Raw genomic sequence first — 17,547 nt, forward strand, 5'->3', positions numbered from 1 at the left:
CTGCAATTGTGTCTCCTGACCTTACAGTGTGCCTGCTTGCAAAACAACACCTGCAATTCAAAAAAATAGGAAAAAAATAAATCCACAGCTTGCATTTTGCATCTGTTAATGTTGCACGTGTGATGGAGCAAGAGGCACTCAGCTCCATGGGGTACCCGCAAGTGCCAAGCCACAGGCGCAGCACACCCCATGGGCTCCCGGTGCTGCAAGGACAGGGCAGGTGGGGCTCCTAAGGTAGCTCCACATCCATGCAGCTGAATCAGGCTGGGATTCTTGTGATGAAAAGGGGAAGGATGTTTTTTCCAGCTCCCCTTTGTCAGTGACTGCTTCGCACAGGAACAGGCCATGCTCTGCTCCCACCTGCTCGGCTGTGCTGCACCTGTCAGAGGGGCCTCTCCTCTGAAGGGTTTCCCTAAGGCTCAGAGGCTGCCTGAGCACAGGGCAGGGGATTAGCGAGCAGCACTCTGAGCCATGTGTGCGCTTACCCTTCCTGTCCCTCTTGCTGCTGCTGCGGTAGGTTGGGGCCCGGCTCGGTGTCTGCCCCGGGGCCCGCGCTGCCCTTGGAGCGCTCGGCTGTGCCTCCCGCGGCGCTGCCGCTCTGCCCCGAGCCGCCGCTGCCGCTGAAGCCCGGCGTGGAGGAGGCGCCCATCTGGCTGGCGCCGGGCGTGGCGGAGGACGCCGACAGCTGCGGCACCGAGGAGCCCGAGGAGGACGCGCTCCCTGCCGGATGGCTCGTGGTGCCCGCGCTGGGCGTGGAGCTGAAGGAGCTGCCCGTGGCAGGGGCCCCAGCGGCGGCCGAGAGACACGAGGAGGAGCTGGAGGGAGCGGGTCCCGAGCTCCCGGGAGCTGCCTGCGGCTGGCTCGGAGCTGGCGCTTGGTACTTGGGGGGCAGCAGAAGGCTGCTGTCCAGCTGCAGGGTGGCCAAGTAAGGTGCTGGAATGGCATGGAAAGAGGAATTAATGACGGCCAGATCAAAGGAACTTGCATCAACCTGCAAATTGGATATTGTTCAAATTGGATGACACTTTTACAACATTCTAAGAGTACACAAATGCTAAGAGAATTGAATCTCCATGACCAATGTTTGCTTTGGAATCCGTTTCTCAGGGTGTCGGTTCGAACTGATATGAATCAATTGTCTTTAAAACCCGGACTGACTTTGCAGGGCTTTGTGACTTTAAGATGGTACTGACACCTTCTGCTCTCTGGCCAAACTGTGTGGCAATAACGGCATTGCACAGCGCTCAGCTCCGCAGTCTCTGACAGGTTATCTCTGTCAGGCTGGAAACCTTAGAGTCATCTATATCTGAGCTACAATCATGGCAAACTTAAAATGTCGTGTTTTCTGCTGTAAGATACCACAGTGATAAATGAGTATTTTTTATTTATTTGCTCCCCAAGGTGGTGTAAATCACCAGCAGGGAAGTTTCCAATGCTGCCCCTGCCAGATGCCTCAGAGGTGAACTGAGCAGTGCAGTTCCTCACCTGGCTGTGCACATGCTGCTTTTTTCTGTGGGAAAGTCTGAGGCACTTCAGTACTATTGTAAAAATTTCACAGCTTGCCGTAATTCCTCATGCTAAGATCCCAATTTTCAGTCACACATAATATATGTTGACTCTGGATCATTCTGGGAGGAAACGGCCACGTCTGTCCCCAGCTGAAACCAGGTGACTCCAGAGACAGCCAGGAGAAGTCACCTGGTGCTACCCCAGGAGATGTTCCACCCTTCCACACTCTCAGGTTCTACAAGTGCCTCATCAAACAGGTGCTCCTGACGTTGGTGTAATACAGAACAGACAAAAGCAATCAGACTGATCTGTTAAAATGTCACTGTTTCCAGGGGAAATAAGCCAGCATGAGGTCCACAGGAGAAGGTGCCTTCAGAGTCATGTGGTTCCAAGGATCCACACACAGCAGACTGAGGCCCCAGGCACCAAGGGCCACCAGCACTTTCTCTTCTGCCCCCATGTTAACTCACTGCCTTTGTGGAGTCCCAGTGACCTCCCCTCTCCTACAAATACACCTTTACACTGGAGGCCACCGTGACACGGCTCTGTAACACAGGTGTGATGAGATGTGTCAGCAGCAATAAACCAGATCCATGGACATCTTCAGCCTTGTGTGGAACACCTGCCCCATCCTAGGAAGTATTCGGGGCCAGGTTGCAGAGGACTTGGAACAACCTGGTCTGGTGGAAGGGTCTCAAGGGGTAGAACAGGATGAGTTTTATGGTCCCAATCAGACCAGACTGTCATTCTGTGATCTTTGTGATACACAAACACCTTATACACAAACACCTTATACTAAACTGACTTTTCTAAAAAGAAAAGAATTTGAATCTCTGACACAATCCCCAGAGTGACAAACAACACAACTTTCTGAAGCAGGCAAATTTAACATGGAAGAATTTAAGATAAAGCCTTGTAATATCTTTTAAAATTTTAAACAGACCATAATCTGCATCTTCAGCAAACCCCCGCTGGGTTTGCAGATGCCCCTCACAGTCCCCAGAGCCACGGGGCGTCACTCACCGAGGTGATGGCGGCAGACCTGCGCGTAGAGCTTGAGCCTGGAATGATTGTCACAGTCCTCGGAGCCCCAGGGCTGGCTGAACCACTCGCTCACCAGCTCGTCCGTCAGCTTCTGCGCCACGCTCTTGCCCACCCGCATGATCCCGTCCCGCAGCACTTTGCAGATGGGCTTGTGCTGCCCAAGTCTGCACATCTGCCAGGGGAGGGAAGCACAAATGCCTGTAAGGAGAGGCCAACCACCCCAGGATGTTACAGAGACTGGTTTGTGGCTTAAGCCCCTCATTCTCAGCGCATAGCTAGGGGCTTCTTAACAAATAGCTAAAAAAAAAGGTTACATTTATCTGTTGGCTTGAACTGCACTCATGGCAAAACTAAGGTTACGCAGGAATCTGACATATTGGGGAGTACATGCTAAAGAAATTAATGCTTTTATCCCCAGCCTAGCAACTGTGAGAAAGCAACAGCTTCTTTAATGTGCTCCCTGCTCTTTAGGCTTGGTTGGGCCATCACTGGGAAGCTGCTGCCTCGTCTGTGAAATGAATGTGTGCTGGGAAGAGCAGACAGCAACAAACACTCCAAAATGCCCAGAGAATCCCAGTGTCACTCAGAGAGCATTTGTGGACTCTGAAAGTGCAGAAAGCCCTCAAAATGAAAATGAAAAAAACCCTCATTCTAATAGTTGTTACTTTAAACCCCATAGATTTCTCCCAGCGGACATGCACTGGAACAGCAATGACACTCAAGAAGCAATAATTCAAGTGTGGTCCCTCTTTCCAACCTCATATACAGCACTCAAGTCCCTGAAGAAAGTTTTGGCTCCGTCGAGCAAGGCCTCATTTTCCGGACACACCACGATGTAGGCGACATCCCGATGGCCCCCGTAGGGATCCAGCAGGAGCCTCTCCCAGAAGGGCAGGGAGAACGGAGAGATTGTCAGGAAGTCCTTGTCATAGCCCACCAGCAGCGTCGGGATCGGGAGAGGCTCAGGAGATTCCTCAGAGCCTTCATAGGAGAAAAAACAAATACAGAAAAAATGTTAAAATATCTGGTTGAACTGCAGTGGGTCTCTGATGGCCCAGGAAGTGGGTTCTTTTACAGGAATATTGGAAATCACTCATCCCTTGCTGTTCTGAATGTCCTACACATTTATCCCAGAGTGCAAATGGTTATCAAGGGTGTGCCATGCCTGATAAACCATGTGCTCTCAGCCTTTCTTCTTGGAAAAGATATTTAATAAAGGAGAGAGAAGATTTATATCGTACTTAAGGAATGTCATATAATCAAAGCTGTTGGCCGAAGTAGAGGGAGCTGATCCAAGCACCACTTTAAACTTTCCTAGAAAGCTGCAATAAAACATCTCCCAGTGTACTCCAAGCTCATGTACTGCCCTTCCCAAGGCTTCATCTCCTGGTTTTCCTTTGTCATATCCATAACCATAGGCATGGTGCTCCTGTTCAGTCACAAGTAATAACAGGAACACACAAAATCTGACCTTACAGCTCTTCATCCACCTCCACCTGGTTGTGCAAAATTACTGATGCTTAGAGAAATTCATTCCCAGGTATATAATACTACACAAAGTTATAATTCTAAAAATTGCCTCCTGCCCTTCTCCATAGAATGTGCTCCAAGCACTGCTGTCCCCACAGAGAGGATTATTACCCAGTGTAACTGGGTGTCTCCCAGACACTGCCTCAGTAGAAGAAATATTGCTGAAAACATCAAGCTAAAATATACCCAGTAGCTCCTGCAGAATATAATTCAACTTTATTAAAAAGTCAGCATCCAGTAAAATTCACTGACTTGCCATCAAAGGTTCTGCTCTGCACTCTATGGGAATTTTGATGCTATTCTCTGGTAACAATTGGTAAATCCTAACTCTTCAAATTACAAATGCTGGGAAAATTATTAGAAATGCTGCTGGTGGGGCACAACAGCTTTAGACAGGAACTGGAGTTACCCCCAGTTGTCCCAGCCCCGAGGAAAGCAGCATTATATCTAATACCAACAGAGTGCAAAGTGTGGTGGAGCTGTACGACAAACATTAAACCAGACTGCACTGGTTAAGCCTGAAACAAACCACAAGCAACAAACAGAGATTGAAACGTCAGCCGTTATTCTGCAAACCTACACACACAAAATCTGGTTTGTTATTTTGCATTTTACAGAACTGCCACTTACAGCCAGGAGATACTGAAAACTTCTCATTAAGGCTACAGGAACCTGCATGGAGACAGCATTCCCAGTTTTTCGGGATTTGCAGAGCTCACAGAGGCTCTGTTCCCATTATGATGTGGATGATTTCAGCAGCTCCCTCTGCTCCCATTTTGTCTACCCCAGGTTGCTTTGGTCTGAGCTAGCCTCCCTTCAGGGGGGGGAGCTGAGCCTCCCCCACAGTTTCTGCTCCCTGTCAATGTGCATCACCTGGAGGGGTAAAACCTTCACCGGGGTGTCACAAAGGCATTTTGAGGCACTTTAAACCAGTGTGAAGAGCCCCCCACCCCACGACCCCAAGCTGTATGAACAGCCTCTTCCTAACATTTCCAGGACAAAGTGCCCATTTCTAGGAAGCTGCACTCTAACTTGGCCCAGAGCCCCGTGTAGGTACCATAGGTCCCCCGTCCTGCCATCTTATGGAATTGCTGCCAGGTGAGTGGTCCCTGCACGTGCTGGATGTTCTCCCAGGTCCTTCCTGTCCGCTTCTTCTGGATGGCGTCCTGGAGAAAGGGCTGCAGGGAGAGCAGCATGCGCACCACGTCCTGGGAGGAGAGCATGCTGATGTCCAGCACTGCAAGGGACAAGGAGCAGCAATCACTTCAGGGAGGGACAGCAATCCCTCGAACACAGCAACAGCTTTTGTGGATTGTTCCTTGAATTGCTCTGCACCCTGCCCATGGAATTTGGACAACTCTAATTAGCTGGATGGTACTCAATGTGCCATTTCATAGCATTTTCAAAAACACTGCTGTCACCACAGGCCTTTTCACACACATTTCAATATCACTGGTGTCCAGCTCAGGTCACAAGATATCAGAGCTATTTATCTTCAGTATACAAACAAGTAATATTTAATTATAATTTTCCCCTTACCTTGGTACTTTTTGCTCTTTTTCCCCCCTTACTCAAACAGAGCAATTCTTTTTTGCTGACTGCTTACACCCTTCTCCAAAATCAAAAAGGGCCTCTAATTTTGCCTCTCCCCAAATACATGAATTTGCTTCAGATTTGTGAACTTCCACAGACCCATTCCTAATTTAGGCCACAAAGTCTGAGGACAACTAGATTACTGGTACTTTAGATGTAATTTACAAGCTTTCAGAAATCTATCTTATCTCTAGTATGTTTTTAGTCCTGTCATTCCCCACATAAAGATGATGTGGGTCACAACTAAACAAAAGAGGTCACAAAACATTCAGAGACAAAAGGCTCAGCTGTGCATGTACCGTTGCTGTGAGGCCAGGAATGGACAGTGGCACTTCGGACGAGGGCTTCGTCCACCTTGCCCCCCGTGGGGTTGTCCACATACTGCCTGCCCTGCTCCAGGGCATTGAAACATTCCACCCAGGAGTCGTTGCTGTCAGCCTGCAGCCGGTCGTAGCTCAAGTTGACGCAGGGCAGCGTCTGGCGGTTGTTGGAGGCCATGTAATCCAGGCAGCTCAGCGAGGTGAAGGGCTGCGTGTGCTGGTTCTGCAGCAGCAGCAGGAGGCTCATGGGAGGCTCCTGGCTCCTCCTGGCTCCCTCTCCCATCTGCGAGATCAAGTTGCTCTGGCAGATCATCAGTCGCTTTTCTGCAGCCTGGCCGATGTCCGAGGTCTTGCCGAAAATATCCAGCTCATCCTCGATGAAGAGCCCAGAGTTGTAGCCGAGCTTGCGGTTCATGATGGCGCTGAAGCCACAGGTGCAGCGGTACTGATCCTCGTTAGAGGAGTCGGGGATGTACAGCCCCACATCGGCACCCTTGATGTTCATGTTGCAGGCACAGATGCAGCAGCTGTCGAAGTTCCTGTCCTTGAAGATGTTGAGCACGGAGTCAGAAAGGATCAGGGTCACGTACAGGCTGTGCGCCTCCGGGATGGGCTGCACCGTGCCCGGCTCCACCGAGTTGAGCGGCCGCGTGGTGGAGGGGGTGGAGGCGGGGGAGCCCTGGTCCGTGCTGTCGTACTTGACGGAGCCCTGGCCGCTGGCAGTGCCCCCGCCTCGGGGAGTCCTGGGCGTGCGCGGCGTGCGCGGCGTGGGCACCGAGAAGCGCGGCGTGGCCGGGGACGGCAGCACCCCCGCGCCGCTGTTGCTGGCAGGGGCCGCGCTGTTGAGCGTCACCGGCGTGCTCATCTGGGGCGTGCTCATCTGCAGGTAGTCCTGGTCCGCCAGGCTGCCCACGCTGGGCACGTTGCTGCAGGGAAGGGATGGGAACTGAGACTCGTTCTGTCAAAGCTCATTTTTAAATACAAGGATAAAGTGGAACCTGAAGGGATTCATTGAAACTGCAGTAAAGGACACTCTGGTCATAACCTTGACTCATGGCTCTCAAAAGAACTCAGAATTCTCACCACTGTTTCTTATCATTGTTTTAAAAAGTATTACTTCACCCTCTTAAAGATTATTCTTATGGCCTAAAACTCAAATGCTCTTGAGAACAATCTCTAGATAAATGATCAAGTTAAGATCTAGAATGTTTGCAACTTTTTAAGGAAAAAAGAAAGAATAGTAGCTTTTATTTTAAACACCACTATCTGTAAAGAGATATAGATTAGTAAGAATGAAAGTATTTCAGAGAGATAAAAATCTTTATTTTAGAAATGATCACTTGAAATAGCTGTCAAAAGTCATACATGTGGCTTTGATACACCCATGGACACATGCCATATGTCTGATTCTATAAATTCAAATCCTCACTTCGGATTACGCAGTCTATGGCACAATGGGATAGGTTCCATTACAAATTCTTAGTACAGTAAAGCTAAGAATCGTATTTTTGGATCATCTGCATTCATGGCTGAGTTTTATTACTCTGTTTTTGTAATTTCCTGCCAAATTCAAGTGACCACAGAACTGTTTGTTCATTCCCATGAGATCTACCTTCCATCTGCAAGGACTTGTTTCAAGAAACAGGTAATAAGGGACCAATCAAAGAAAAAGATCTTACTTTTATTTTTCCACATCACTTCTAACCTGCTTACTTTCCTCATAATGTGTTAATTACATATTAAAATGAGGAAAAAGTGTAAGATCTCAATGAGTCTCTGGATAAGGAAGGGGAAACAGGATTTTTCCATGTTTGTCTGTCCTCACAGTGTATTTTGTGTGTCATTGGAAAGGACTAGCATTTGAATGCCCACCTATCATTAGTAACTTGAAAAGGAAAACACTGAAGACCTCTTTCCTTACAACCATTTTATTACCTTGAACTGATGTGGGTCCAACTCAAAGCAGGAGAGGGGAAAATAATGAAGCAGAGTCTGAAGGAGTTGTGGAGCTGCGGCAGAGTGCATACCTCAGACTAATAAGAAAAGGTGACCTAGAAACCCTGATTGGCAATCACCACTCTGTCGGAAGCCTGCAGTAATAATCCTTACTCTAATTGGATTACATTGAAAATGAAAGGGTTTTTTCCCCCAACAAATACCTGAAATTAATAACCAGCTCGGGCCCAGTGCGTCAGTTACTATTATGAAAAAATCTGAGAATTAAATTGCTCCCTAGGCACTATATCAAGGGTTTACAATTTCTTCTTTGCAATTCTTTTGAGAACACTGAAGGACCCTTTGGGGCTGCAAAAGGACTGATTTAAAGGATTTACAGACTGATTTAAAGATACAGACTGCTTCCTCTAGAAGTGAAGCAGTGCAGCAGGAGACCTTTGTATTATTACTATGCTTTTTAAGAGGTTTTATTAATTTAATGGTGCAATTCTTGCTAGCTTTCAAAACCTCCAGCAATGAATTTCCTCCATAAACACTGCTAATTTCTGAGAACTGAGTGAGGAATCCAAGCTTTGAAAATGAGTGTCAGTGGTTCCCTATAGGTCACAGCACTCTCCTCTTTTGGTATCAGGAAGGGTGGGACAGGACAGGAACGGATCAACATCTGTCTGATCAGCAGCTCCCCACAGCCCCACTCAGGGACACCGCAGGAGCTCCGAGGAGCTCCCATGGGAACACAGACTGGGGAGCTTTCACAGGCCCACTCAACACTTCCAGAGCCTTCAGAATGGCAAATGGAATCACCAGGACCAGAGATCACCAGGCTGGAGCTCAAAGTGACACAAGGGAGCCTGGCTGGAGGCTGGACATGGAAATGGGAGAGCAGAGATATGATGGGTTCAGTGCATTCATTTTGTTCCCCAACACTTGTGGTTTCTGTTGAATTACAATTATTTTCCTGTTTTAGAAATTACCATTAATTCAGGCACTGCATGTTCCTGTTCTTTTAAAAGCACTGAGAGTGGACACACACTGTAACACCCCTGACTGCCAAAGCCAGGGCTAAACGTTCCTGCTATTAGAACTGTTTTGATCTCAGTCAATGACAAACCTAAAAGGTTTAAAATACATTTGCAGGTTAAAGCACTGTCAATACAAACAACCATTTTAGTTACCCAGCTTTAGGCATGGGCTTGACAAAGCCATTTCCTCCAAGGCTGTACTTACTTGTAGCCATCTCGGATGAAAGTGGCTGCAGGTGGCAATGGAAGTTGTTCAATTTTCGGAGGAACAGCCCAAGAAGGCCTGAAGATGCAGGCATCTGGAATCTTCAGAGGTAGGAGGCACTGGCTGGGCAGGATCTTCAGTGGAGCAAACAGGGAAGAGCCCACAAAAGGTTGAAATGATGGAACTTTGTGCACATACGAAAAATCCTGTAACATCCAAGTGACCTTGGTTACAACAATGTGGCCAGGCTGCTCTTTAGATACTTTTAAAAATTAAAATCTATTTTACTGTTTGAACCCTCTACAATTACCTTTTTCCCCCAAAATGAACTATATTTATTCCTTCTGCAAGGCATTAAAGAGTAGTTCCTTCAAGGAAACTCAGCTGAGGCTCCCTGTTATCCCGAGATGCTGCACAGCTTTATGGCAGGAGGTTTCACAATTGGATCAGGATCATTTCAGACAATCTGTGCCTGAAACATGAGTAGTGCACTATGAAATTTTCACACTACCTAACTTTTAGCACCTCATTTAGGCACTTAAAAGATTGATCTTTGCAAGACTTCTGAATTGACAGTGGGGAGAGGCTGTCACAGTGTGAGGAACCCTGAGGTGCTTTGAGGCAGCCTCTAAATAACCCCCACTGTGGGGGTTCATATCACTTTAGCAATAACGGTGCACACTTTGCACATGCCAATCATTACACAGAGTATTAAATACAAATATCTAAACAATCCAGCACACACAGTATTAACTATCAATGCAGTTCAGTCCAGCTGGGCTAGCAGTGACTGTCACATTTGCTTGCAGAGAGTGATGACAAGAACTTCAGCCAGAGTTTCTAGAGCTATTCCAGCTCTTTCAGGAGAACAGAATAAGTCCTCTTGAGGCACTACTGCAAAGTAAAAATCAGCATGAAACGAGTAACAGCAGTCTCAGTATTTCACATCTTGTTAGAGCTTTGCATTTTTTTCCCTTGCACCTTGTCAAGCATTGAGGGATGAGGAATGTGTGGACTTCTATCTCCAGCTGCGAAATGCTCAGCACAAGGAATCTACTTCCATGTTCTCAGGATGATCAGCAATGAGTTTAGTGCTTGTTTCCCCCACTGGTGTGTATGGGCAGGTGTGACACACACAGAAGCAAGTCAATTGTGCTGTTGGAAATGTTCTCAGGCAGAACTGAAGTATTTTAATACTCCGGTAATGGCTGTGAGGGAGATTAAAATATCTTTGGTATCAGTGACACCCTGAAATCTGCTCCCACTCCAAAACCTTTAGCTCAACAAATTCCAAGACAAACTTTTTTTTTTCCCAGGCCCAAGTTATCCTATTCTTAAATAATTTACTGCACAAGCAGAAGAGAAAAACCAGCAAGGTCTGTGGCAAGGCAAAATCTTACAAACCTTATAAAAAACTTATTTCAAACTCCTGTAGTGGCATAACAACTTGTGGATGCACTAGCTCAGGATGGGCAATGGAGACGGTCCTGGAGCACACACGGAGAAGGTGCCTCTTCCCAATGTGCCTCCAAGTGAGAGCTCAGGGAGGAAGAAAAGATCTGGCAGTACCAAAGCAGACATGCCCCATGTCCTGATGTCCAGCTGGCTTCTGCCATCAGGAGGGACACTGGGAATTCCCTCCCACATCTGCAAAGCCCCTTTCTCCACAGAAGTGCTGGGACAAGCTCCTTGCCAGCTCAGCTCTTAGCAGGGGAATGAGCTGGGAATTCTGGGGTCTGGCTGGACACATTGGACTGGCACCAAAACATGGGAGCACAACCCTGCAGTGCTGTCCCACACGCTGTCCTGCTTCCTGCCAGGGACGGGGACTGCCTTCTCTCCCAGGGACAAAACTGAAAGCTCCTGTGGAAGAAGTCACCCTGTGAGACTTGCCACAGCCTCCCTTGCAGTCTGCCTGAGGGATGCTATTCCTGCTGGCAGGAAAATGCTCTGGTTGACAGCTGATCACATCATTTACACTGAACAAAGGCATCCATCAGTATCCTCACACCAGCACACAGCCACTTCTTGTCCATGCAGCTGCAAGTGTGTCCCTAGCTCAGCAATGCAGACCCCTAAAAATCAGCCCTCAATCAATTCCAATATGAGCACAAAGGAGAGGGAAGGAGGTGGTGCTGGGGAGAGAGATGGCTGCTGAAATAGAAGGAACAGGCTGTAGCACATGAGGGACAGAGTGGGTCTGAAGGAGAAGAATTAGGCTATACAATCAAAGGCTGGGGACTACCAGGAAGCCAGAGTTAGAGTGGGCATCTCTCTTTTTATTCCCTGTGTAGAAAGCAGCTTGCTGCAGAACAACATGCTGTGCATTTCCAACAAAAAGTGCATTTTTTATTAAAAAAACCCCTCAGGCTATATGCATGGAAATATGGCAACAGTACCTTCTGACAAAGGTGACAAAAGGCAGCCCCAGAAGTTCAGTAATGCAGGACACACAGGCAGAATGATTTGTGCCCTGCTCTTACCCTGCGATGGAACAATGACACAACCAATGTATATCAGTGCTGATGCTGGGTCCCTCCATGGGATGCTATGGAGAAATGGCCACACTGGGATGTCACAAGAACCCAGAGTCCCCAGCTACAAACAGCTCTTTACTAGGACAACTACAGGACTCGAGAGAGGAGGAACTAGGTGACATTACCTGACCTGTGTTATACAGAAAGTCAGATAAGAATGGTTCCATCTGGCCTTAAAACTTGTGAAGTAACATCAGCTGAAGAAGAAACAGAGCAAGTTCAACCCCTGGGCTTTCTCAGAGTGTTTCAACCCTAACCAAAAAAGGAACATTTCAGAGAGATAAAGGCAGCCTTTCTACATGCACCATTTCATCCCACTGTGTGCCAACCTGGCAGCAGGGAGGGGGGCACACCAAAGGTGCCATAGAGAAATTATCTAAAGAAATACATCATTTAACAGCTACTTAGCCACAAGTGTGGTGTTTTTCCACACATGGACATTCTTTCTGTTAGGCACAGGGCTCATTTCACAGACAATAATGTTTGTTTCCTGAGAACACCCAGAACCATTACAAACATAAAATTACAAAATGCCTACAGTTAAAACCAGGGAAACAATTAAAAAGCTCTTCTACTAGAGAAGAGTATTTTTCCAGCTCCAGGCTGACAGGTTCTTTACACAGGTCCAGCTCACATTTGTTAGTTGCTACACACACTATATGGGACTTGTTTATAAAAATCAAAGTGTGCATAGAGGAGTTTGTAAAAATCCCACATTTCTGGCATGTTACCTTAATTTCTTCAGGTTTAGGGCTACCTAATCCATCCTCCACCTCCATTTTAAACTCAGCCAGCTGTGTTGGAACCATGTTGACCATAGGACTCTCCATCATTCCCAAGGCAGTCACAGTCTCTGAACTTATTCCGTCTTTGTAACTCATCACTGGGGAGAAGGCAGGGTGCTGTTCTAAAGAGGGTGGTGTTGGGAACATCCTTTGAAGATCTGCCACAGCTGAAGAGGATGAAATAACGCCGTTAATCATTCAAATACAAATTCTCAAGGAAATTCAATAAAACAGAAGAGACCAATTCAATGCTAGCTCTTATTTCATCAGTTAAAAACTAGCAAAGCTTCTCCAGACTTACTGGGGTTCTGACAGCAGTGTAAGTGTAGGCCAAAAGTTAACTCCTAGGGATAAATTCCCCAAATTCCTAGGGATACTCTGCAAGGTTATTGTTCAGCAGAAACAACAACCTGGTAGATGAACAAACAAATGCACAGTTAACCAACAACTAAAAAATCCTTCATAACTGGAGAGCTGAATTGACACTAACACCAAGCTCACCAAGGGGACAGGGAGGAAGGTGAAAATGAAGGGTGGCCAGTAGGAATTTATGCTGTACAAGGCACTTCAGCTCCCCACAGACACTGCTGTACCCCCACAGCTGGTGGCAAGGCCATGGCCACGAGTAGAGTGTATCTGTTTAACTTCACACTACATCATTTTCTCACCTCCAGCTCACTCCACTTAGCAAAATTCTGCAGTGCAGATTCATTAAAAAGTTTAATTGCAAAAAATCCCCCAACCCTACAGCAACAGGCAACTATCATCATTCATTTTCATGTGTGTCATGCTTGAAAAAGCTTTGCATATTTTAAAAAGCTATGGATCAACTAAACCTGTCAAAATCCAATCTCTGTATACTTCAGACTTCTACATTTGAGTAAATCAGCACAGCTTTTATGGGTCCATAAAACTCTGACTCATCTCCTTCAGACTGTTTTTTTTCTTCACCTCAATTTGTTCTCATTACCAGCTGAAGTTAATGAGAAGGCATTAAAGAATGATTTGCAGAGATATTGGATTTCTGCTTATAGTGGCCACAGAAATCAAACACTCTTTCCTTCTCACCACAAAGTAATTTGTAATTTGATTTGTTACTATTATAGCAAAAATTCTCACCTTCCTCCTGTCCCACAAACACAGACGCATTTCTCCTTCATCTCAAGAGAAATGCCAGCTACACCAACAGAACCAGAGATCTGTTCAGGTCAGAAAAGCCCTCTGAGATCACTGACTCCAACCACTCCCAGCACTGCCAAGGCCCCGCTGACCCATGTGCCCAGGTGCCACATCCAAAGGGCTGGTAAATCCCTCCAGAGATGGGGACTGCAGCACTGCCTTGGGCAATGTGCCCGGGCTTCACAACCCTTTCAGTGAATGAATTTTCCCAATATCCAACCTGAGCCTCCACTGGCACACCTGAGGCCATTCCCTCTCCTCCTGTCCCTGTTCCCTGGGAGCAGAGCCCGACCCCCCGGCTGCCCCCTCCTGTCGGGTGCAAGAAATGCAGCAAAGCCTCAAACCTCAGAGTACAAGCTACTATTCCCAAAACTCTGCTGTTTTAATCTAATTTCATACAATTTCAGAAGTTTCCTGCACTCCCATAACCTCCCTTGTCCATCTGCAGAGCCTGCACAAGTATCACTACCACAACCACCTATGAAAGCCTCCAGTTAGAACCTAGCACTTTGATTTTAATCATGCACTTCTAAATCCAGATTAAACCCTGAAGGTGATTTTAGTTTTAATTTGTCAAGTGTTCAATGCAATTTTCTTCCAAGACAGGTTGCACCATCACGGCCACGGTTTTAAATTCTTCGATTTCGTTAAGTAGAAGGATTTATACTCAAAGAGGGATTTGGTAATGGTGGAGGCGCCCAAGAGTGAGCAAGAAGAGAGGGGAAAGCTTCCAAAGGAAGATTTGTAACAAATCCCTCCCATCGTTCCAGTCTAAGACAAGAATGTCAACAAAAGAGTGCCTCACATATCAGCAGGCTCATTACAAATCCATGTCTGTATTCCCACTGCCCTCACTAACAGCTGGCAGTTGCAGCACAGGAGCACCCTGTGAGCGCAGTGCAGGGCGTGCAGCGAGCCAGCGTGGGGGTGAGCTGAGGAGCTCTGTACTCACTGGGAGGGTAGGGAACCGCGGTCCGGCCGTCCTTGCCCAGCGGCCGCTCCTCGGAGCCCGCTGCCGGCAGCTTGGAGGAGCGCAGGGCGGGGGACACGGCCTGCAACACCAAACACTGCAGTCAGCACAGACTGACCCCTCTCAGTGGCACTGCACAGCAAAGACAATGGCTGCTTTCCTACTCCCCCACCCGCTGCCCCCAAGGAGTCTGGATTTTTTCCCCTCTTTCAACACTAAAAACAAAAAGAAATATTTGGCTGTCTGTATATCCCCCCATAAATTGATGCATACATATAACTATGCATTTTTATAGTTCTGTACACACACAAACTATATTCATAATGTTATCACAAGCCCTGAACTTGAAATGCATGTAACTACTCTATTTATTTCCATGTTTCGATTACTCCAAAGTAGCAATGGGAGTATGACACAGAGTGAGCCCAACACAGGCAAATATTAAGGCAGGAAAAACATTAGGGCTGTCCAGGGCAACTTCAGAGAAGAAAGTAGTTTTTTATTTTGACAGAACAGTCGTCTGGTAGATTTGCATATTAACTGTGGCATCTGAAGTGCAGTTTGTGTGGAACCACAGTAAGGAAACTGGTGCACTCATAAAGTCCTGTCAAGAACAAGGCATGAGATTTTCAAACACTGTTATCTAATAATAGTCACTTTAAGACCACCTTCTGTATCATTATAGTTGTATTAGATTATGCTTAAAGATAGTGACTATCCAAATCTTTGCCTTCTCAGGCAATTTACTGCCCCTCATAACTGATAAAAATCTGCACTTCCCTCTGTATTTCCTAACATGCAGCAACTATTTCTCTTTGCACTGAAATAAAGTCCTTGGAGGAATATGAGGTAACATGACTCAGAGAATTACTGGAATCCTGTAAGGTTGAATTTATTTTTCTTTGGGCAGGTTCTCAGACAAGGTAAAATAATCTATCACCAATTAATAAAACTTGGATCTTTTCCACCATAATTCTCAAACAAAAAATTCTGATGGAAGTCCAGGACGCAGAACTACATATAATGGATTTCTAAAACAACTGCACGGCTCTCCCTATGGAAACTCCTTAAAGCCTGTCCACACAGGATGGATCTCCTGAAGGATCTCTCTCTTTGCCAGCAATCCTTCCTAGCTAAAATTTCCTGCCTGCCTACCTGGAAATTCTCTCTCTCCCATCTATTAGGGATAATCATTCCCACTAGGAATCTGTTTCTTAGCCTACAGAACACTCATCCCCACCAGGACTCACCCCAAGCTCATCCTCGTCGGAGTTGTCGAAGATGTTGTCGAGGTCGTGCAGGGACGGGGCCAGGTCGGTGACCTGAGTGAGGCTGCCGGAGCCGGCCCTGCCGGCAGCGCCCTCCTGCCGCGGGTCTGCAGCGCCAGGGAGTGAATGGGAACGCAGTCAGGGAAACAGAGCACGGGCAGGGAAACAGAGCACGGGCAGGGAAACAGAGCACGGGCAGGGAAACAGAGCACGGGCAGGGAAACAACAGCAGCTCTGCCCCGCAGCGCTGAGCCCTCTGCTCTGCTGGAGCCTCGCAGGCTGAGCAGCGACCCCGAGGGTCAACCGAGAAACAAGGAAGGACCTGCTGCTGCTCATTTAATATTCTAAAAAATATATCATTGTTTTTATAAAAAGGACAAGGAAAATCAAATTTTTTCCAACTTGGGAGCTGTCTGTAGCTCTGATGTTACAGACAAAAGTTCAGACGTGATTTTTCCCTCCAGATGTTATGGCATATAGGTATTTTTGCTTTGCAGACAGAATTAAAGTGCTTTAACTCACCAGTCTTAGGAGCAGGACTGAAAATGGACATGGCATCTTTTCCATCAGGAACTGGTGTGGAATGGCCCGTTGGGGGGATTTCCTTGGAACCAATCCCATCTTCTGACTATACAAAGAGTCAAAGAGATTTCATGGCTATGAATTTAAGCTATGTAAGAACAAATGTTTTCCTATGTCCAGCCAGACTCAGGGGTCTGAGTTAAATGTAAGATTCACAAAGGATGCCATGGACATCATTGAACTCTGACAGCCAGTCCAGGTTATTAACCACCGCAAATTCTCCTGGTAAAAACATCTTTTAGAACGTTTGCTTGCACAGCCAAACACCAAAAACAGCTCCATAAAGGATAATATACATAAGGAGCATCATGAAGGCGATAATATAAAATCATAATTTTGAAAAAAAAATATATATATATATACATGTCTAATTTTGTCTGTGGAACAGGTTTGTGTCTTCCAGAGAGCTGTAGAGCAAACACTGTACTACAGGATAAATCCCACAAGAACATTAATGCCAAAGACTGGATTTACACCTTACCTTGTTCTTTTTCAAAGGATCTTTCTCAGCCCCAAGTTTGCATTTTTTATTGACAGTGAAACTGTACTTGATGTCTCCATCTTCGAAGGTGTAAGGATCACTGGTGTCTCCCCAGCCTTCTCCAGGGGGTTGTAGTAGAGGCAAGGGGTCAAGGTAGTTCAGAGCCTGCAGTGGTTTCTGCTCTTCCAAAATTTTAAACCGTTTATTAGGTTGTGCTAAGAGCCTGAAGTGAAAATAAACAAGCAAGGCCAACATGAAACAAAACCAGCACGATCTGCAGCTGTCACACAAACAGAGCCCATGGCTTACTCCATCCCCCTTGATCAAGTAGAAATAGGTTTTTTTCCTCAAATAAAGGATGTATTGGATACATTTAAACATTAAACACATTACTGTATTAAGACCTACTTTGGGACAATGAAAGAAGAATCAATTTTGTCACTGTAAAAATGAAAACACTTTGAAGTCCAGCCTTCCCAGGCTGTGTTTTTCAGGCTGAAACTCTTTTCAGCCTAGCAAACTCCATTGTAATTACCAAGCCCAATAGCCTTTTAACTCAATAACTC

At 46.5% G+C, this 17,547-nt stretch overlaps 1 protein-coding gene across 2 annotated transcripts in view; it reads right to left on the reverse strand.

Moving 5' to 3' along the window:
- MED13L (mediator complex subunit 13L) overlaps positions 1–17,547 on the reverse strand; it is a 170,074-nt gene that overhangs the window by 16,931 nt on the left and 135,596 nt on the right. For both annotated transcript variants that reach the window (XM_038152617.1, XM_038152618.1), the window contains 11 exons: positions 16,982–17,204; positions 16,441–16,546; positions 15,901–16,025; positions 14,633–14,732; positions 12,448–12,668; positions 9,180–9,385; positions 5,976–6,922; positions 5,141–5,320; positions 3,311–3,534; positions 2,533–2,725; positions 486–933 (listed from right to left, as the gene is read on the reverse strand). In XM_038152617.1, the coding sequence (XP_038008545.1) occupies positions 486–933; positions 2,533–2,725; positions 3,311–3,534; positions 5,141–5,320; positions 5,976–6,922; positions 9,180–9,385; positions 12,448–12,668; positions 14,633–14,732; positions 15,901–16,025; positions 16,441–16,546; positions 16,982–17,204 (2,973 nt within the window). The remainder of the gene's footprint in view (positions 1–485; positions 934–2,532; positions 2,726–3,310; positions 3,535–5,140; positions 5,321–5,975; positions 6,923–9,179; positions 9,386–12,447; positions 12,669–14,632; positions 14,733–15,900; positions 16,026–16,440; positions 16,547–16,981; positions 17,205–17,547) is intronic.

This window comes from Motacilla alba, chromosome 15 (genome assembly GCF_015832195.1).
Source record: "Motacilla alba alba isolate MOTALB_02 chromosome 15, Motacilla_alba_V1.0_pri, whole genome shotgun sequence".
Lineage (NCBI taxonomy): Eukaryota > Metazoa > Chordata > Aves > Passeriformes > Motacillidae > Motacilla > Motacilla alba.